Source organism: Pieris rapae, chromosome 15 (genome assembly GCF_905147795.1).
Source record: "Pieris rapae chromosome 15, ilPieRapa1.1, whole genome shotgun sequence".
Lineage (NCBI taxonomy): Eukaryota > Metazoa > Arthropoda > Insecta > Lepidoptera > Pieridae > Pieris > Pieris rapae.
The window spans coordinates 3,324,038-3,347,119 of NC_059523.1; the positions used below are offsets into that span (position 1 = coordinate 3,324,038).

General features: G+C 31.8%; 1 protein-coding gene across 1 annotated transcript in view; it reads right to left on the bottom strand.

The window, feature by feature from the left end:
* Window positions 1-5,169: 5,169 nt before the first annotated feature.
* The window catches only part of LOC110997935, a 39,091-nt gene continuing 21,178 nt past the window's right edge, over window positions 5,170-23,082 (bottom strand). The window contains exons 3-11 of the mRNA XM_022266325.2: window positions 13,363-13,471; window positions 12,371-12,759; window positions 12,036-12,172; window positions 11,729-11,825; window positions 10,892-11,277; window positions 10,183-10,332; window positions 8,741-8,918; window positions 7,818-8,093; window positions 5,170-7,255 (exon numbers count right to left, since the gene is read on the bottom strand). Of these exons, the coding sequence (XP_022122017.2) occupies window positions 6,959-7,255; window positions 7,818-8,093; window positions 8,741-8,918; window positions 10,183-10,332; window positions 10,892-11,277; window positions 11,729-11,825; window positions 12,036-12,172; window positions 12,371-12,759; window positions 13,363-13,471 (2,019 nt within the window). The 3' untranslated portion in view covers window positions 5,170-6,958. The remainder of the gene's footprint in view (window positions 7,256-7,817; window positions 8,094-8,740; window positions 8,919-10,182; window positions 10,333-10,891; window positions 11,278-11,728; window positions 11,826-12,035; window positions 12,173-12,370; window positions 12,760-13,362; window positions 13,472-23,082) is intronic.

Below are 23,082 nucleotides of genomic sequence, written 5' to 3' on the forward strand. Positions count from 1 at the left end.
ACGAGAACCAAACCAAATATAATTAATATCCATTTTGCTAAAATTTACCCAAATCTAATATTCGCTCACAGTCAATTTAGTATTGAAATCGCTAACCTCCAGATGACATTTGAAAATTTCAATTATTTCATAACACAATAATTGTCACAATATAAATATTTATAAGAGCTTAATGAAATCCATTTATATTTAAATATTTCAGATAACTTTTCATGTTACCCCATCATTAATCGCATTAAACGGTCTATTTTGTTGCAAAATTTAAGGTTTCACGCCACTCTTATATGATTCATATCGACAAGAAAATAATCTAATCAATTTGTATATACACGGGATCGTTTGTCGCCCTATAAAAACACTGTATAAGTTTGTGACCATAAAGCAAATATGAGGTTCCTTTTTAAAAGATAGTGTGGTACGGAGAAATTCTGCCATATGAAAATAAATGTAAAGAGATTCTTCGAGTTGTATAAGGTTTACTAAAGTTTAGCATTGCATAAGCTATCGCGAATCACCTTTCTAATAATTAACTTAACTTATTATTAGATGAAGTTATCATATGTAATTTGAATTAGACTAATTAGACACGTTTTTTAATCTTGATGGTCCAGTAATGTATACTTTTGTAAATATCAAATCGATCAAGGTTCCCGAATCATTGACTTATCACCTTTCCGCTAAGTTTCGTAAAATTACAATTTTTCAAATTAACATAATAATCTTTGAAACTGAGTCAATGTCACACTTTTTACGCAATTTCTAACATTCCACAGAATATCAATGTATTTGGCTCGTTATAGATTTATTGTTTTTTAAATGGTCACAGCTCAGTGTTTTATTTATGTTATAGCATTTTTAACCTAGAAAAAGACAAAGAAAATTATAGTCTTCGATATTTTATTAATGTTATTTAAAATTATGTATTATAGATCCAAATTATATAAATTGATGGTTGTAAAAAATAATTGGCGGATTATTCGATGTTCCTTATTAGGTGAACACAAAAGTTAGTTCATGTTTCAACCACGCCAAACATTAACATTTTTTGTAAGTCAACAAGTTGAATAATTATGAAAGAGACATATATTACATGTTAAAACGAAACTAATTTAAGATATATAACCCTTATTTTCCATAAAAATATAGCTAACAAATTATGAGAGCGAATATAATTTTAACCGTGTTAAGTACTGATAGAAATAAAATTAATATTTACTAGATTTATATAAGCGTAAATAATACATTATGTATGTTCCTGGGTGCATAACTTATAAGAGGAACTATTAATATATGACATTTAATTATGAATAATAAAAGATTGAATATAAAGAAATACTGTATTCGATTATAATTATTAGAAAATATTTAGAATTAAAATTATGTCGCATCATGTTTTGTCCCTTACGTAAGTTGAACCAATTTTTTTATATTTCAGATAATTTACATTCATACATCTAACAGCTCATTTTCTGTAGATATCTGTGTGTCCTTTAACGGCAAATGCTTCCTCCAAATACCGCCATTTCTGTTAGCACTGTTCCACTCTCTGCCATATACCACCTACTATTTCCTAAATCTCGTCAATCCACCTTCTGTATTCTCCTCCTCATTTATTGAAACTTGGGCACCAGTTTAATACTTTCTTGCTACACTTTTCTGTTCCTCTTGCCATTTGATATCTTTGACAAACCTTTTTGTACATGTAGAAGTAGTAAGTAGTAACATATTGAACTTGGGCGGTAGGTATATTTATTGAAAAGGTTTATTTAATTATCATTCTTGTTTTTATTATTCTTGACTTCTGTAACTGCCTAAAAATTATTGATCTTCTTGTATCTGTTATTGCTATATCAGTCAAAGATATTGCTTGACCGTGGACGAGTATTGAGTTACATCTAATATATAAAATTATCGTGTCACGGTGTTTGTAATTAAACACTTCCGAAATTGTACCACCGATTTTAGTGAAATTTTGTATGTATAACAGTTAGTTCTGCGGATCGGACAACATATACTTCTCGCTTCATAAATGTTAAGGTCCACTCCTAAATTTTTTTTTCATATGACACAGCATACAAAAATATATACAACCCTTAATTTTCACCCCGGTAAAATCGAGTGCTATATATAATGTTTTAATGAAAAACATATGACTTGAACTCTGTGGTTTATATAGAGAAGAATTCACAAAAATACCTAAATAGTTTTCGTTCCGGAAAACCGAACAGTCTCTAGGGTAGCATAGAAAATGTTCCATGTTGGTATGAACTAAAAAGGTAGGCTACGTAAAATCACTTTAACGAAAAACGAAGTTTGCGGGGACTATGAGTATTTTATAATATCATTGTTTAATAATATAATTTCCTTTTTGATATTAGTCATTACTTTGGTTGTCTCGGCCGAAATTATCTATTTTTAAGTATGAATGTTGGTTGGGAAATTTTTACATATCCATAACAATGGACTGAAGGTACAGATTAATTGATTTCTAGACGTTTTAACAATTTTAATGACAAAATGATATATTCGTAGTGTCGTATTACAAAACTTGTTTCCGTAGATAGCTAATAAATTCGGCTGTTACATATATAATTTGAGGATGTAATTAGTAGAACGATTTACATATATAATTAATTGGTCGCTATTAAGATCTCAGATTTTAGGAAAAAATTGTATCAGAAAATTATTTCGGCCAAGATTTAACATAGACGTTGCTGAGCTTTGACGACCCTGAATCTGTTGTAATTTAAATACAGAAAGAGAAAATTACGCGTCATAATGATTACCTTCGGTTTTTTGAAGTCCTGGACGAAAATAAAAGACTTGGACGATCTAAACTTTCTTAAAAACAAAAGAAAAATATCTTCATTCATATAGGTAAACAAGTACACTCATGAACGTAATTTTTTTTTAATTAATTGTAAATTTCGATTACTGCCCGTTCTTAAATCAAGGGCGTAGGACGGAAGAGAAGATCTGGCAATAAGCTAAAAGGCGTAATGTTGATTTGGGTATATTTACATCATTAGCGCATCCATACAACTGAATAGTAAGGGGAAGAGAAGCCCGACTCTGCGTAAAGGTCTCACTCTATCCACGAACCTACTGCCCCAATATTTAAGCGAATGGATGTCCATGTAACTATATTTAATTTTTTTTAATGTTACAGGAGGACAATAAAAAAATTATATGGACATGGACACTCGCACTGCTAGAAGGCTCGCAAGCGCGCTGCCGGCCTTTTCACAAATTTCTAAAAACATTTGACTCTATGGTTCATCACGCCGAAGTTATATTTATATAAACCAGAAATTATATTGTATTAACCATTAAGTTTGTTATGGGAGGGCTGCGAAACCTGACGCAGGTATATGTTACTTCCAAATGTTATCGCATAATACATATATAATAATAAACATATGTTATTTTTTTATTAAAATTTTCCGCTGTTACAACACGATATAATATGATTTACCTATTTTACTAACCACAGTTAGTAAAATAGGTAAATCATATTGTATTAAATCAAATCATCCTGTCCCACAGGACAGGCTTGCCTTCTTTGTGCTAAAAAAACAAACTCAATGTGACCTTAAATTGATATCGAAACCGGGGCAGGCTAGTTTACGAATATCATTTTAAATTACATAACATTATGACTGCCAAAATATGATGCATGAAATTAAATTTAACGGTGCTTTAAAGTAATTTGTTTTGCCGATAACATCAAGTTATTGAACTTATCTGCTGATTAACTTTTATAATGCCATCGAATTTAGACATTTTTCTCTATCCCAAGTATAAAAATGAGTCGGGTTAAGTTTCGCAATAGCTGCAAATCGACGAACAAAATCTGTAATCTGTACTTCTTATTTTCTTTTCTTTGTCTACAGTTTTTCCAAACCAATTGAAACCAAAAGTTCACAAAGGTAGCAAAGATGAAACCATTAAATAATACACATGATCTGGTTTACTTTTCTATTATGATTTCGTCAAGTGTTACAAATAACTTATTAAATGGAGCATTACACATCGACGATATGGTTGTCGAATCTTGATTACGGCCCACCACAAAACAGATAAGGGGTGACGGGTATTAGTTGCTACTAGAACCAAGAGTTAAATTTGCACTATTTCATTTATACTCTACTTTTTAGGCAAGGAAATTTATTTTTATTTATTTATTTATTTACACTTCGTTGCTAAAGAAATACAAATAATACAGTATATATAAATTACAAGGATGCAACGGGCGGCCTTATCGCTAACAAGCGATCTCTTCCAGGCAACCCTAGTAAGAATAGAAATAAATAAAGAAAAATGATGGGTGCAAGAAGTGCAGAAGTTATATAAAAAACAAAATAAATTTATATTAAGATATAGATCCTTAATCTATTAGTAACTATATATATTATAATAACTAACTAAAACTAATCTTACAAATACAAGAAAATAGATAAATTTAGTTTTCCGTATTTAAATAACATGCTTTAAGAAGAGTAAGAGCGTAATGCTGACTAACTGAAAACCCCTTTCAAAGTAAAGCGATTGTCTTTTTTTATATAACAGGGAGTAAACTACAGTTCCACATAGTGGTTGTAAGCAGCAAAAAAGCCTTAAGAATCGTTCATTGTGGATACGGGTGGGATATGACATGTGGGACAAGACGGGTGGGAATTCGTATTCTGCCTCGACTTCCGATTATGACACTCACCAGGGATCACTCCTCCTCTCCATAGTAAATGCAGAGAGACCCCACATCTCTACGCAACGACAAAGGATCAAGCAACTCGTTTATTTGTTTATTCTCATGCGAAGACCCACTTATTAGTGTCACAACATTACAACTATAAATAGAAAACTATAAACTTTCCAGCAACGACGCTTTTCAAAAGATTAATTTTACGAAATTACTTTTTGACAGCCCTGTTATGAACCATTTAACAGCGATTACGAGCAGTCATTAATCAACTCGGTTGATTAATAGTTTGCTTCCATCGCGAAATTGATTTTACCGCAGCTATTTCAACAATTTTAAACGTTATGTAACATATACCCTAATAAACTTTAAAAAAATATGTTATAAAACCGTGTTCAGAAATATGTAGGTATATATAACACATAAAAAATAAAACTTAATGTATTTTAAGGGATATGATAAAACACATAAAAGATTAATAAATTTAATTCTTAACCAAAAATACAGTCTCATAAAACATTAAAATACAAGAAAATATATTTTTATATGCACATTTTTAGTGGAATAAAACTTATCAATTAAAGGCACCAACATTTGTGTCACATTTCAACTTATTTAATTATAATGCCCGATACACAAGTCAATCACATTTAAGAGTTCCTAAAATTGGAGTCTGAATATAACGAATGGAAGAACTAAGTATCTCTTAAGTATGAGTGACTTGAAATCGGGCATAGAAGCAAGGATATTTTACATTTCAGATGGTTGAATAATAAAAAAACACTCATACATAAAAATAGCAGAAAACGTTTCTAGTAACAGATCTTTTTAAAATATCACTGGGATATAGAGGAATGTAAAACAAAAACACATTTATATACACTAAAATCAAATATTGCCTTTGCTCCTTGGTGTTTTACCGCGAATATTACCAACGGTTTTTAGTACTTTTTGTACTATACATACATACTTATAAGATAATAATATAAAATTGTTTTTTTTTCACACTGTATAACTTAACAAAACAATTTAGACTTAAACCTTTACTAATAAGCATGTTTTAAGTATCGAAATTAAAAATGTTAAACAAAAGAGTAAATAATAGCAGTTTAATTTTTATTGTCTAACAGATGACCTATTTCAATTAAATACACAATTCCACTTCACCAATCACAATGAAACAAAACGTTTTTAACTTATTGTAATACTCGCATACATTCTTATAAATAAAATTCGTTGTTAAAAATTAGGAATTAAATATACACAAAGTCGGTTTAGTTTTAGTGCACAATTAGAAGGTGGGTATATAATGAATTAAGACGATACTATTTACACTATTTACATAATCTAAATATAGAAAAAGTCGCCTACTGCATTATCATATCGAATTAAAATAAATATCTTCACAACGTCTTAATAGAAACTTGAGTTATTTAAACAATAAAATCCGCGTTGATATTATATTTTTAATGTGGAGTTTTCGTACAGTTTTATTTTGTTGAAAAGCTTTGCATTACCGATGATACACACAGTTCCGAGACTGTTTAATTAATCATTTGAATCTTGAGCCATCTTTGCCCAAAAAAAAACATGGCACTACTACCGTTGGTATTCACTTTAGATTTCTGTGCCTAGTCTAATTTGATTGTATATAAAATCAAAATTAACGTTTTGGAAATCAAAACCCAGTAATAACTACACGTTATAATTGCATATACTTTATGTAATGACCAAGTCTCAGAGGCGATCCACACTATACTGATAAAGTCAGAACATTAGAAACTGTAATACGGTGAACAATAAAACGTCAAGTATTTATAAAAATAAAAAAAAAATAGCTTCGACAGTTAAAAAAAACTAACTAACTTTTATGTTGTTAAAGGGAAAATAATGAAGTTGGCCATACTTTAATAAAAGCTTTTTTTAATTGTTTTAACGTGTTATTAAATAAATTACTTAAAGATAAATCTATGTTTGAAATTAAGATATGGTTTTAAATATATAGAAAAATTGTGATGGCCATAAATTCTCTCACATGTAATACTAAATATTATATTTAGTACACAACTAAATACACAAATTTCGCTTCAGAAATTCAATATATCCCACGTTCCTCCTTGTATTCCGTTCGGATTTAAACAAGATTTTTCCCCGCTGGAACATACTGTAATAACGAATTGCTAGCGATTTTTAATATGAACTTGTAAAACAAGTACTTAAAACCCGCACTTTAATCGCAGCGGCTAAGATACAGTTTTATTACGCAACTAAATCTCTCAACTTTGTCTTTAAGAGTTTAACTTTTTTGTTCACTGCACTTTTATAGTTTTTCTCACTTATTTTCGAACTAGCACGATTCCTACTTTTGACACGCTCGTTAAAAAGTTCGTAAAAGTTCGGTAGCGGTGTGTCTACTAGTAACGAGTCGTTATCCGTTGTTTTTTTATGGAAGACTGCCATGTTCTGAATGAAATGTGTGAACATTGCGGTTTCAGTAAACCACTCTAAGAAGAATTGGTTCTGTTTCGACGACGCTTGTTTGATAAATGCTTCTTTCTGTAAAAAGTAATTCAAGATTAAAACGCTAGAATACACTGAATTTATTTTTAAATATAATGTTTAATTAGAGTATTTAATGATATAATTGATAACTTGAACTCTACATATAAAAGTCCTAATGCGCATACTATTCGTACATAAATTATCGTTTAATTCTATTTGAAATGAGTACTCCTTTGTCTCTTTCTGTCAAATAGTGTGAACGTTGTGATGAAAAGAGATCAACACACATGCACGAGGGGGTTTGTATAATACACTAGAGATGTTCTGAACAACCTCAAAATGCGTAATAATCTATCTATAGGTCTAGCCAATTAAGATGACTATCGGTCATCTATTGTTTTTTGAATGATAATATTTTCCAGATACCCAACTGATACTTCTTTTTTTTAATTGAATGTAGGTCTTGCAATCAAATCAAGGCAGAAAAGGTTCTGTAACTTCAAAAAGCAGTCCCGCCTTTGTAAGTTGCACACAAGAACGTTGGGTTCGGAATCTCTGTCGCTGGAAGTTACTGAATACGGTTGCTGATTCAAGCCTAAACCTAAGTTATACTTACATCAAAAACAACACCATCCTTCCCCAACTCGCCATCCTTAAGTTCTCTTTCAGTGAAAAACTTGGAAAATTCTCCCAAAATATCGACGAAGAACCGTAAAAACGCCTCAGATATCATGACATTTCTCGTTTTCGTATCCTGTCTCTCTTTTTGTTTGTTTGTCTCCATGTTAAGTGATGTTTTGAGAGTTTTATAGCAATGCGTCGGTAGGATAGTGGATTCGTCTCCTTGATAAAATACCACTTTGTTTGGGTTGGTTAAATCTATTAACATGCCCTGAAAAAAAAACATTTTTTTATTCCAATAATTTGTGTATGTGTAGTTTAAAAGATAAAAACTAAAATTACGACTAAACCTTATTAAAAAAACTGTTAGAACTAAATATGGTATAAAATTGTGTTAAATAAAATTGGAAATTGTTGTAGCATTACAAATTGGAACAATTTTACAAATGTCTTCTATTTATTAAGTTAAGTTGGTATTACTTTTTATTCACGATTATTGGATATGTCAAAAAATTCAATAGTGTTCAAACTATGGGGCCGTTGAAATATTACGTAATTACTATAGGGGGGAGGGGATCTTTGATTATCTTATTTGGTGTCCCACACACTGTCTATACTTGAATACCAAATGATCCAGGATTCATATAAAATTAATACGTCTATGTACTATTAATTTTGCGAGCTTTGTTACTTTTGCTATTTATATCACAAAAAACAACGTATACAAATTATTTCCTTTAATTGTAGTAATTTATATCTAATCAAGGGCATACACCCTCAACATCCATTTAAATATCCAAAAAATATATAGTAGAATCGATTACTGGGATCCTGTTCTATTTTATTTATTTTGTATTAAAAAGTATGACGAATGAGACCAATTAAGCACGGGGAAGATATTAAATAATAAATGATTACCTCCTCAAACAGCACATTTGTATCAAAATCGTGTGTTTTCATCATCCCAGCAAGTATGGGCAGAGGTGCCTCCAAAACATCTCGATGGATTTCAGCCGGTATGGTGGATATTAAAGGCTGTTGCCACACGAAAGGGTAAAGGGCGCTTTGTAGAGCCTCCATACACGAGGAAACGATGCTAGAAATACAATTTTGGTCAAAACAATTCTACGCATATATGTATTACATTGATTAATAATAAAGCTAGATACACTTCATTTTATTTGTTGTCTATACTATTATAATATTATAAAGAGGAAAGGTTTGATTTTTTGTTTGTTTGTATGAATTGAATAGGCTCCGAAACTACTTGGCAGATTTGAAAAATTCTTTCACTGTTGGAAAGCTACATCATTCCTGAGTGACATAGGCTATATTTCATTTTCAAAAAAAATAGGCATCCTTACTAAAATTACGATAACATTAACATTTGTTTATTATTTGATACAATTCTAACAGATGGCGCTGAGTTAAAGGTAGTTTATAATATCATAAATGGAAAAGCAATTAGATATTTTTTTACCTTAAAATAAACTTTATTCTATGTAAACGAAGTCGTGGGCATCGACTATTGAATAATATTAGTAATAACAATAAATTCCTAGCTAATGTGCCTATTATTATAGACTTTTAAGAACAGTGCACCATCCTTGTACCACAGACCCTGTGCAACAATAGATTTGCTTCTATTCTAATATCAAGTTTATATACAGACATAAGCTGGCTAATTTTTTTATTACTGTAAGTATTTATTCTGTTGGTTAAATAAATACCAACAAGACTCATACTTAGAAAATGAAAAGAGACTTCATTTAATTCTTCCACGATGTCTGATAAACATATGAAGCTGTGTGTAATCTCTTTTATAGTTATTAAAAAAGCACTTAACAATTTTATATATTTTACATAAAAACTAGCTACCCCCGCCAACTTCGTTTCTCCTTAATGCCTATCCTATCTTTTTAGTACATGTAGCAACATGGAACATTTTGCAATGCTACCCCAGAGACAGTTAGTTTTCGGGAATGAAAACTTTTTAGATTTTTCTGTGAATTTTTCTCTATAAGAACCTCAGAGTTAATGTCATAAGCTTTTAAGAAAGAAAATAGGGGTTGATGGTAGAGGGGTTAAAATTAAGAATAGTATTTTTGTATGCTGTATCATAGAAAAATAAAAACAAAAAAAATTGTCTAAATAATAAAAAATATATTTGGGCTAGACACCGTCCACCGTTATCGTTTAGGGGTTCGAAAGATAATATTCTTTAAGTCTAGCCTATTGTCAGACCTACTCAAATAGCATAATAAATTTCATAAGAATCGGTGAAGCCGTTTCGGAGGAGTATGGGAACTAACATTGTGACACTAAAATTTTATATGTATAGAAAAGAGATATATATTTACCCAAGATTATCACTGACAATAATGACTTTCCTTTCCAGCAGTAATGTACCAAACACCTTGATAAGGAGCCCTGGTCCCAGCTGGTCAACTAACAACGACATGTTGTCTTCATCAGCCCGTGGTTCTATAGGCCGCTTTATTGTTCGCGTTCTAAAATATTCAGAGCATCATGGTTACTGAGAATCGCTTTGAATGTCGGTCAAAAATTTGCTACGCTTGGTTGACACTCCGACTTTTAATTCCGTAGAATTCTGACAGATTTCATTTTTTGACATGTCAGAGATGACAACCCTTTTCAACCGGGCATATTTTTCAATTTCAAAACGAATCTGAACATTTCATTCTATACATTCAATTCATTTAGTGAATGCATCCATTTTATTAAGTGCGGTGCTTCACATTAAAAGTGGTTAAACAGTAAAAAACGCACAAGTTAAGATAACATTTTATATTATTAAAAAGGTGTACTAAACCTGGAATCAGTAGGCGGTGATGCCAGCTACAGAATAAAATTAACTAATACAAGTTAATCTGATGTATTGCACCTGATATTTGGTTTAAAATTCTTCAGTGGGCAGCTGGTTCGCGGAAAAAACTGCCGTAAGAGACGCTCAGTTGTGGAACGTCGAAGGAATTCGGATAATTTAGCTAATATATAATTTATCTTATAAATAAGATAATAGTAAAATATGTTTGTGAATTAACGTACCTTGGACTATCAAGACAAATCATCACTCTTTTCGGACTGTTATTATTCTCCAAATCATAAAACTCCGGCAACTCATGTTTCTCCAAACTCTCCTTATCTACTACTATCTCCTTCTCTTTCTCCTTTTCAATACATTGCGCCGCACTCGTGTCATCGGAAACAGACTCGGTTTTAACGCTAATATTTATTGAGACCTCGCCCTTTCTTGGTAAGGTTCTATTTTTGAATATATTTTGAGTATCCTTTACGGTTCCTTTTTCTGTCCTATTGTATGTTATCGTTATCTGTTCGCCAGGATTCGGAAAATCGGTTTCGAACAATTGTTGTAGTACCTGGTTTAGCTCAATCTCAGGGTTGCCATGATGCGATTCGATTTCTTGAAGAATCTGAAAGAAATCATAGATATATAATTTGATATAAAAAGTTAGCATAGGAAAAAGTAAATTTCAAACCCTTAAATGATCAAAAAAAAATTTTTTTTTTCATTTTTTAGACCATTTTTTTGTTTTTGTTTTAGGATACAATATACAAATTACATTCAACCCTTACTTTTAACAACTACACTCTATGATCCCCTATTATTTATTATAGTAGCTAGTTATTTTTATTGAACTAAAAAAAATGTTTCCTAGAAATATTATCTATGGCAAAACGACGTTTGCCGGGTCAGCTAGTGAATATAATCAATTATCGTAACGTTATCATAAATCATTTTATCGAAAACCATCCAGAATATCTTAAAACCAATATTCCAATGTTTGGCTTAATAATAATTTATTGAGTTCAGGGCTTGGACACTATATGTAAAATGTCGTCTACAAATTATTTATCACGCACTTTATAATAGAAACCTGGCGCTCTATATTTTCCAATGAGACAGTATCCTAAGGGAAGACATGTTGTGGCGCCCTCTGGCAACACTCGGCGGCAATAACTGTAATTGAATATATTTATATATAAAGGCACTGGTTGGGTTTGGATTGGGATATCACGCTGAAATTATATTTTCATACAATTGTAAAGGTAATTTCATCAAGAAGTATAGCAACATTTACCAAATTTTGAAAAATACACATATGACAAAAATAATACCCATAAATTATACAGATTTAAAATGTTCATTTTAGTTTGAAGACTATCTCACCCATAAGCCCGTTCTCCCTTCTCATCAGTGAGCACCAACGAATAACATTGAGCGTCCCTCTCTGCCGACCACTCCCCCAAAGAGCCACTCAGTGTTTCTGGGAAAATTAGGTTCTCTATATGTGGAGGGACTTGGACCTGCAAAGTTTATTTTGAATAACTTTAAAATTTATATTATTTGGTGTTTGCATTCCTCAAAACATGTTCCTTAGCGAGTGCGTCGTACACACTTGCGTAGTTCGTAGCTCGCCGCATAGATGGCGTTTTACATAGTTAAGAATTAGCATAGAACACATTATTATTCAGACTATAACGGATATGGAGAACACCTCTTACCTGACTAGGAAATACACTCTTCACATACGCCTGCCCGGTCATATAATTCAACCCAACAAGCAGGCAAACATTAAAAAGTCCTCTCTCCCTTGCCTCGAAGGGCAGAGCCAAATCGACGCAGCCAGTTTTCTCATCTATACTCAAGTTATCGCCTGCATCTAGCGTATCTGTGTCTACCGTCATTTTGGCTAAATTATTTTGTGATGTTCTAAAACTCTTCCACGAGCGGAAAGTAGAATACGTATCTAAATCTGATTTGTATGAACAAACAGATGTCTGGTGACGAAAACGGGTCTTGACATTTTGGTCGATGTAGGCCACGCGGGAGGAGACACGACGCACGTAGTTTTTACGCTTCTCTGTTAGGCTGCGGGTTAGTTTGACAGATTCTGAAAGTTTCAAACGAATATGTCAGACAATCTGATTTTGACCAAAATAATCTTTCACCGTCAACCAAAATTTTTTTTACGAAATAGTTTGTAATAAGAATAACTTATTACATTCAGAATTATATCAATATGTAGTTTTAGAGAAGTTACAACTCATCCTTAGTTGCGTTACGTTACTATTGGTTAGTAAACGGAATAGAAATCCCCTATAGCGGGCCCATGGTCAGCAACTGGTCAACGTTGGTTACATAGCGGGGCATGCCGCATGGTCAGTAACCAACATTTTAATATTACTTGATCTTTGTGCTCAACACATTTAGAACACCATTCTCATAAGACTTTTTTTTTCATTAGACAATTAATAAATAGACTTAAAGAATTTCTTGTTACACATATTATCCAAACGTCTAAAATTCTGAACTACCATAACGTGATCTAGCAAATATATATTAAGTAAAAAAGTAAAGTAACGTAAAAATAAACTATAAGCTGACCAATGTAAATTAAAATTATTTAACAAAATTGCGTTTATTTGTATATGGATAAAAAGGTATCGCAAGAGTTCGGTGACAAACACTATGGGGTACGAGAATTTTATTTCACCTTCGCTAGTATTATCTGACAGTTCAGTTGGGAAGCTGCCGGGTTTGTGTTCGTCCATATTGCAGGCAGCCGTCACCGTCTCGTAGATCTCTGACATGAGGCGATTTAGCTGTAACAAAAAAATAAATATAATGAACATATAAAATTTACTTTTACACAAAGATTTCTTCGCTTTATTTTATACTTTAAGGTACCGTTCAAGTATTACGTAAGCAATATAGGCCAACAATATAGTACCTACATTGTAAAAAAAACTAAATATATTTTCGAGAATTCCTAAAAAAAATTTGTATATATACTATTATTTTCGGGGCTTTCTTACGTTGCTAACAAGAGGAAAAGGGGGGAGGGGATATACTGAAGTAAATCTGCTTACGTAATACCTAAACGGGCCCATACGAGGATTTTCTTAAGGTACAATTTAGTTTATCTGAAAACTTAATTAAACTTAATTTTGGACTAATATTGGTAAAAGTAGGTTTTTTTATGACACAGGCTAAAGATCGGGCTGGGCAAAATTAAGTGTTTACCGCCTATGGGCAAGGAGGTTTACAAATGCGTTGCCGGCCTTTCAGGTACGCTTTTCTCTAGAAGTAACTTATACAGTTGCTTTTTAAAAAAGTCTTTATTGTTATAAAGCAATTAGTGGCTTTTCCATCTACATAATTTCGTTTAATAACTAAGTCAGGCTCATTGTTATCCACAGGAAATACCACTATTAAATATGTACTTTGAAAACTATATATTCATTGTATGTTTTTTTCTGTAGTGATCGTCTCAGTTTTAATCGCCGGTTTAACTACAAAGACGTATTTTACATATTTGGTTAAAATAAAATAAAATTTTAATTTAAAATATTCAGAAAATTTGCTCAGAACTCCTAAAGAAATCTTATCAGTCAATTGAAAATCACTGATCTTGTAGCACACTCAAGATAAGAATCAAGTGATAAGCCTCCGTTTGGCACAAATTCAAACGACCATATTTCAATATTATTTTATGAAAATCTTATTAATTTATTTCACATTCTATTATCAATCAATCTCGTATATCGAAATGATTTCTATCACGAAAATTCTTCTCGATTTTCGAAGACAATTGAATGGGAAAACTTCTATAACAATGCCGCTTTTAAATCTCCTTTTTATATATCATTAAAATTGAACTTTACTGATTAAGTTTGACATGAGTAATTTTTATCTAAATTACGTCAGATTATCTTAAAACAAAAGATCACACGCATTTAACAAACAAAAGATAATACCTAAGAAAACCTACTTTTGTGACCTCCAATATAAACAATTTGGGTCAGTGCAGTGCGATTTTAATGTATCTTTTATTTCTCTTAAATTTGGCAAGTTAAATAATAAATAATAATAATACGCCGTTTAATTTTGTTTAACACCCTACGCAATACAGTTCTAGTTGGTTCTGGACTACGTCTCTTTCTGATAAATTAAATTTACGCTATGAAGAAAAGAAACAGATGCTTCAGTTAGAACTGTATATGTAGGCTCAAATGATCTGAATCCTGGACCATGTCAATTTCTCTATTTTTTATGGAATTTTAATGTAGTCTTGATATACAGACTCAACATTAGAATCGCAATTTCCGTTGAAATAACGTTACGATACTGACATGGGGCAGTGTGCTCATTAGATACTTGGTGACATCGTATCCAGTATCTATGAATTTAATGACCATACTTGTGAAAAGATGTGCAGCATACTAATAGAGTATCCGCCGGCCGAGTCGGCTAGAAGAATTATTAACAGGCATGTAGTTTATTTAAAGCAACATTGCCAAATAAGAAGCCGTTTGCTCTTATATAAATCCCTAAAAGCAAGTACTATAAATTAAATCAGATCGGACACTTTCAAAGACTTCACGGTTGAATAAATTTGTTTCAACTTTTATGCGTTCATTCACCTCTAGGAATAGGTGATTTGATTTAATTAATATTACAACTTGACTCCAGTTATCGCTTTAAGCTTAATAAAAGTACTAATTGCGTTTGTTTATTGTTGTATTAATAAATATAAACTAAGATAAAATATGTTTATACTCTTTTAAATTGATGCAATATTTGAGTCACGTTTTTGGAACTGTTTGTATGTAGTCATGTTTCCATCGTTAAAACCTAGCTCCAGCGGTTGTTCACAACAAATGTATTCGACGAGATAATAACTAAGTTTAATATATTACTCTCAAAGGAATATTCCGCTCAACAATCAGAAACTTTCAATTAATAATAACAGATGAAACAAATTTCGCATTTAGACGAATCAGTACCTTGTCTTATCAAATTAATAACAAATCACAAATTGCGCAATGTCAAGGAAATTTTTGCTTTATCACTATTATTACGAAACTAACGATTATTAGTAAGACGTCACATAAATAAAAAAAATTGAGATGTGTTATTTAGAAGTTCGTTTAATTTATTATTGTTATAAGATACTGCGTTTTAATTAATAAATTGAGCGTTATTTATTTCAGTTTTTAGGTACGCATGGGGCAGTACTGAATTGAGCAGGGGAACTCGACTCACTGAAGGTTGGGCTACTCAAAGAACTAGGCGTGCCACCCACTAAAACTACCTAGAGTTAGTACCAACACGAAAGCATTCTACTGATTTTCAGAGGTAGGTACTTAACGACTAGTAAACATATCATAAGTCATCTGAACTTATATTAGCGAGTATAAATATAAGAAGCCGCCAACTGATAGCTGACTAACTACGCACTAACGTGTAAACAAAAATAAAAAATGACTCAACTAATCAAAGACACGTGTCTATGAAGTCATTACTGACGTCACACAATCCCTTTAAACCCCATTTTCCATATACGTATGTCATCGGAGTTTAAACGGAATCATAAAACCACATAGTATTAATCAAACATCGCTTACCATCAATGACAAGAGCACACTTAAAGTTTCTTTAAAAAATACAAATACTGTGAAATTCCAATTTCAAATTTAAGCTAAGCTAGACAGAAGTTCCTACAAGTTTTATAACGAGACCTATATTTTTACAGCATCCTGCCATAACACGCACACACACGAATTACACAAAAAGCAAAAAAATCACTTCAAAACATCACCTGTCTCCATATTGCACTGTCGAACAAATTTATGTATTAAATTGCCGATGTAAAGACAGTACCGCGTGGATCGATCTAATTGTAATAATTAAGAAACATCACTCCTCAACTGATAACTCTTGAACGGTTCATACAGCAATGAACTAATTATATATTGCCGCTTTGAACTTGCCGCTTCCGAGATTACTAATTACTATTTTTAAATATTAAGGACGCTAAATACAATACAGTTATGAAGGTTATATTACTTGGAATCGTCTTGAAGGAAGACATCGTGTTCAAAGTATATAGCACTCATAAATTAAATTTTATAATATAACGCTAGTTACACATATTTTTTGGAACTAGATAAGGATCTGGATTCTAAATGAGTAACTATGGAAATTGCCAGAGCATCGTTAACTAGAGAATAACAGTGAGGCTTAAAACTTCCGATGTCCCATTCCCGAAACACGTAATTAATTCTTTGATATTAACGGGCAACCCGTGCTAAAAGTAAGCTAAAAAGTTACATAAATTCGAAACAACACGACACAGCTAGTGGCTTCTAAAGAACCAAGAACTACAACAGATTCAAAGAACTAATTAACCCATGTTTTCAAGTAAGACGGAGATTTGGGATTGAAGAGAATGCAGGATATAGGGAATATAAGAAACTTTATGTACAGAACATATTGCACTGCTATAAGAGTAGAGTTTTTCATACTAAGAAATAGGTAGTATGAAAAACAAATTGTAATTGAACCTGTATAAAACATTGCTTTAAAATGAGTTATGGAGTAAAAATTATTTATCAGAATTCCAAAACAAAACAATAATTGATGTTATATATCAATCACGTGATACAAACCGGTCTCAGGTAGAATCAACGATGACATAGCATGCTTGTAAATATTGTTTGCCTGTGTAATCCTAATAACATTTGGGAGTTTAATTTCTTGGGAGACTGTATTCGATGACGTTAAAACTTAACATTTTGTGGGTTCGATGACATTTTGCTATTTGTTTAATTTTGCCAAAAGCAAATTTAAAATAACATTATATAGACACTAAAAAAATGTCTAAACGATTTTTAGGACCTTGCCGAATACCTCATTACATGTAAAAAAAATTGTGATAACAATGAAATAATACTTTTAGATAAAAAGAATGGAATAATTGTTGCAATTACGCATAAACCTCAAAACTAACGGGGCTAGGTCACTAAACATTGTACAATAACAATTATGATAATGACTAGTGATGTCAAATAAACATTCACTTATCGATAATATAATTAATTAAAGGCAGTGCAGTGTTCTGTGAAGCGAACTCTATGTATGAACGAAAATTAAAAAAAAAAGTAAAATCTCGTTCGTTATTCAAATACATAATTAAATCACATGTAAGACTAACCCTCAGCAAAAAAAATAATTACTCTGTATTACTTATAACACACACATTCTAAGCCTACATAGTTGACACTACTAGAACTATCTATGTTGAACTATCAGATAAACGCGTAATTAGGCTATTTACGTAACTCGAAGGTTCGCCTGCAGTGTGGATAGCGAGAAATCGATTTTTAAATCGGGGCATAAAATCTAATATTATATCAAAAATGATATCATATTTAGCAAACTGAATAACGTACTAAGTCTGAATATAAATCAATTTTCCTTTGGTTTTTATAATCGGTGTATTTTTTTTTCTCCGTGTTAGTTTTGGCTTTAAGTGGCAGACATAATACTCTACTTGTTTCTTTATATACCAATGTATCAATAAATAAATATTAATTACAAACAATTTGTTTGGCCTGCATTATACTGATTTTTAAGACTGTTACAATAAAAATATGTGCTTATGTATTGTTAATAACAAACTTTTTAAAGTATCTTATTAACAATATATAAGCACATCTTTATTGCTTTTGCAATATTTGGTCACTGGAAAGCTTATATGGATATATGTAGTTAAAAAAACATTTAAAGGTCAATTATTACACCCATACTTTCGTGTTAGAACATGTCTATTAGTAGCATGCGTTATACGAAGTATTAAACGATAACGTCTGCGTAAATTATTTGCAATCTCGTCTTTGTGTTGTTAAGCAGTAATCAAACATGTTCAACTAATTAAGTACAAAAATACGTTAATTCGTTAACACGATTTCCCCACAGGTCAAACGCGTTTAGTATAGTTTACAAATACTATTCGAACGATGTATCCGTGCGTTTAGTTCGAAACATGCTCACCGCATTTCATTACGTCATACATCACGTATTGTACAACAGTACATATACAAAAGTTATATATTATATAACACGTCCAGTTATAATAATTTCAAGTTTATCTCACCTCAAAAATAATCTCGGAAATCGCCAAAAATAGTAATTCTAATGTTTGATAAATCTTGAATACCAAACAACACACCAGTTACTTCAACTCAATACGAATGACTATCATTAAATAAAAACTGTTAATTTAAATCGCACTAATTTAATTTGCCTCTCCCACGCTAGGAAAACGCGTCTTTCCTATGTTTTTCTAAGTTTTCAGATATTTTCCTTATGAGAACACGGAAACCCTCTTGACATACTACAGTTTAAATATATTTGATTATTGTTTCGCTATCTTATAAGTTACTTATAGTGTTTTACATAATCTATAAAGGCTCGCTTCCATATAAGCTAAACTTTAGCTTTCTGCTAAAGAATTAAGCTATAAATGCTGGATTCAAAACTGGAATCGAAAACATCTACCACATTAAAGATTAAACAAGGATAATTCTCTTAGTAAGTGTTGCTTATTTTTTCTGCGAAGTTAACATTACTTTACAGAAATATGTGGCTTGTAGCACAATTGCTCTTTTAATTAAAACTATTGCATTTAATAACACGCATTTGTTTCATATAAGTTTCGCTATCTTATAAGTTACTTATAGTGTTTTACATAATCTATAAAGGCTCGCTTCCATATAAGCTAAACTTTAGCTTTCTGCTAAAGAATTAAGCTATAAATGCTGGATTCAAAACTGGAATCGAAAACATCTACCACATTAAAGATTAAACAAGGATAATTCTCTTAGTAAGTGTTGCTTATTTTTTCTGCGAAGTTAACATTACTTTACAGAAATATGTGGCTTGTAGCACCATTGCTCTTTTAATTAAAACTATTGCATTTAATAACACGCATTTGTTTCATATAAGCCGGAGACGTAATTTTTCGTTGGTTTTTTTTTATAATCATTATTTTATTCTGGCTTTGCAAATTAGACACGAAGGCAGTGTCGGTCCTTTAGGATAACATGAGGTTCCGACGAATTATTTAAATACTTATACCTAATAAATTTTTGTGAGAAGAACATTTAATTCTTTAAAGTGTCAGTTCTATTATTTTTAATTCAATATCAGACAAAAACATTATTTATTATCTGCATTAAAGTAGAATTATCGAGATAGTGTATGTTCTCGTCTCTTGCAAGCGGAAGAATGTGAGAATATGATATGTAGTTGACAGACGTATTGCAATATTCTATTTAGCGCAATCTTCAAGTCAATTATCTATTAATTATGACTAGAATTTATATACTCACTTAATTTATATGTAAATAAAGTAGGGAAGCCCGAGTAGGGATTTTGCGCGTTACTCAAGAGCGTCAGAAAATCATATGAGAAAGCTTGCATGTAATGTACCCCTACCATAACATATGAACCCTTAGTATAGTGGGATGCGTTGAGGGCGTGATATTATTAAAAAAAATCGCTCAATTATTTCTCAATTTTTGAAAAACCGTCAGATTATGTGTCATTCGATATACTGATATTCCCAAAAAAAATTCCCGACCTTCATTTAACCACCGTCTACTAATTAATAAGTAGATTAATAATATATCGATTGAGTATTGTTTTGTGTTTATTAATATTTTTTCACATTTGTACACGCCTTTACCAGTGTGGTAGCACCGTGAAGCCTGCGAAATGCCCACTAAACTTCCACGACAGAACAAATGAGCGTCTAAGTATGGAAACTGGGTCCACTCTAGTCTACATCACTGATAAAATAGCTTAGTAGCTTCTCATAATTGCGTTAAATATACAAACACACGCAGCCTTCGTTTTATAAGTATTTGCAGAAACTTCGATATTTTTGTCCATTAACATTACTTTCACATTCATAATACGCGTATTACGTTTTTAAACTCCAATTAATTGAAGGAAATAATACATTAACACAGGTTATCGTAAGAGATCGCTTCAGGCAATTAACATTGTCAAGGTCTTATATAATAGGATATTGCAAACATTTATTATACATAAATGCAGTACTCGTATATCATATTGTATTTTTTGTTGTGTTTCCTGTGTAATATTGGATACATATAATCCAAAAATCGATTTTTATATATCACACAGAACATAAAGGGTTGCGATATTCCGGGTCATGTTTTTTTACGTACGAGAAAGTGTTAGATGTGCACATTGTCTATCGGTGCACGGCCGAGGATCGAACTTACGACCTCAAGGTCGTGCTAAGAGCTCGCTTAAACCACTAGGCCAACAGTGCTTTTTTTAGAGAAAGCTAAGTTTAATAGTAATTTGCAAGTGTAGGTCACGAGAAAATAATGGGAACGAAATTATCTTATGTTTGACAATTATAAATAATTTTGATTGGCGTTAGTGGGCCATGTGTTTTCGTCATCGATTACATATACATAAAAATTGTTTACTTTCTTAGTTTTAAGATTGTTGATTAATTCTACATAAATGTTTAAAATTTTGAGAAACAAAGGTCATTTGTACCAACTAACCTCACGGAAAATTTGTAATCGTAATGAACTCCAATTATTCAAGTTTATTACTTTACAATATCGTCATTCCCCCTGTTTTGATAAGTTTATAACTTAGTGTATAACTTGTATTTATTAATACTATTAATATAATATTTATTAATATTTAGATTTCATTTATTTTTTATATTATAAATTAGGCACTCGTTTGCAACAGTGGTGTGGTGGAGTGGTGGAGATATGCTCTACACATTTTTTTTTTCACATACACACATTTTCATTTGGGTTGCTTTTTGTAACAAGGCCCGTAAGTTTAATATATATGTATCATATTATCTAGGTTATTTATATATTTCCACATAATATAATTTTACGTTTGTATGTATCTTTCCACAAAAACTTCTGCTTACTAAGCGCTAATATCGATTATATAGACATATACATTATTTATATTCACAATATGACTTATTTATACTGTAACTGTTAGCACTGAACTATGGCGATGTCGATAAATTAGTGTAAACAACACTAATTAGCGATACAAATTAAATCAAAGCAGACAGCTGGACGCCGCACAAAGAAATTGAGCTCACATTATCTTTATTGCACTAATTTGACGATAATAGTGCTGTGAGCTGTTATTTCATTATTATTATGGGTAAATATTTTGACCCTACGCTCTCTTATCAACAAGTGATAATTTTGGCACATACACAAAACTTACAACCCTTTAGACAGACATCAAAATATACCACGCAATTCCAGAATGGAATACCAAAATGGAATTGTTGCTAGGTGACCCACTTCTTCATCAATCATTGGATATCGGAGTAGGTTTTTGCCGGCATGTCTTTATTTTATAAACATAACTTTAATCGTTTCATAATAGATTTACGAAGGAGCTTAACGCCTTAAGAAACAACGGCATAACTTAAAGCTTACGCCAAAAAAAGGGCACCATCGTCGTCGCCGCCCATGGAATCCCATTATAGTAGGTTAGCCATGTCGGCCTTTGGGGCCTCCTCGGGGAGTAGAGTAGAGTAGAGAGTAGAGAGTACTCTTTCTTTAAACAATTGGAGATCGTATCTCCCAGGAAAGACCCCCCCGGTACTCGATTTTACAGAGTAATCCGAATAATTCCTAGCAAAGTTTTAATCATCTGCTATCTGCAAAGTATACAATACTAGCTGGGCTGTGCGGTTAAAGTCTTATTAATTCGGTCGTGCAGCACGATGTTCTATAGTTTTACGCTTTTCGTGGTAAATAGACTTTTAAATATATATGTATATGTAAGAACTTTGTAAGACAGATGAAGTCAGTATAAGTTATGTCTTAGTTTAATAAAAAAATATGTAGTGTATAAACATATACTATTTATTACGAGCGATAAGTACACTGGTGTGATCTAGACTAGCTAGTGTTGCCCAAAATCGGTCTTGGTCTTGCAGTCTTGGTCTTGTTCTTGCATTTTTGCAAGACCAATACCAATACCAAGACCGCCTTATCGTAGCAAGACCAATACCAAGACTGAAGCCTGCAAGACTTGAGCAAGACAATACTTAAGCCTGCAATACTCTTGCGTCTTGCAGTTAGGACAAACTGAGATTTGGGCGTTATCAAATTTTCAACTTTATCACTAGAGAAATAAGGTTCAAGGTTGATTGGGAAAATGTGACGTTCTGCGAATAAACTGTTGGTCGGTCGGTGTATTATATACCTACATATTTGATAATTTACCGACAAAGACGCCGCGGTTTGCAACAAGTGTATCACAGCATTTGACACAGCTGTTTATCAACTTCTATCGTATCTACTCTAGTAGCTAGTAACCTCCATAAAAACAG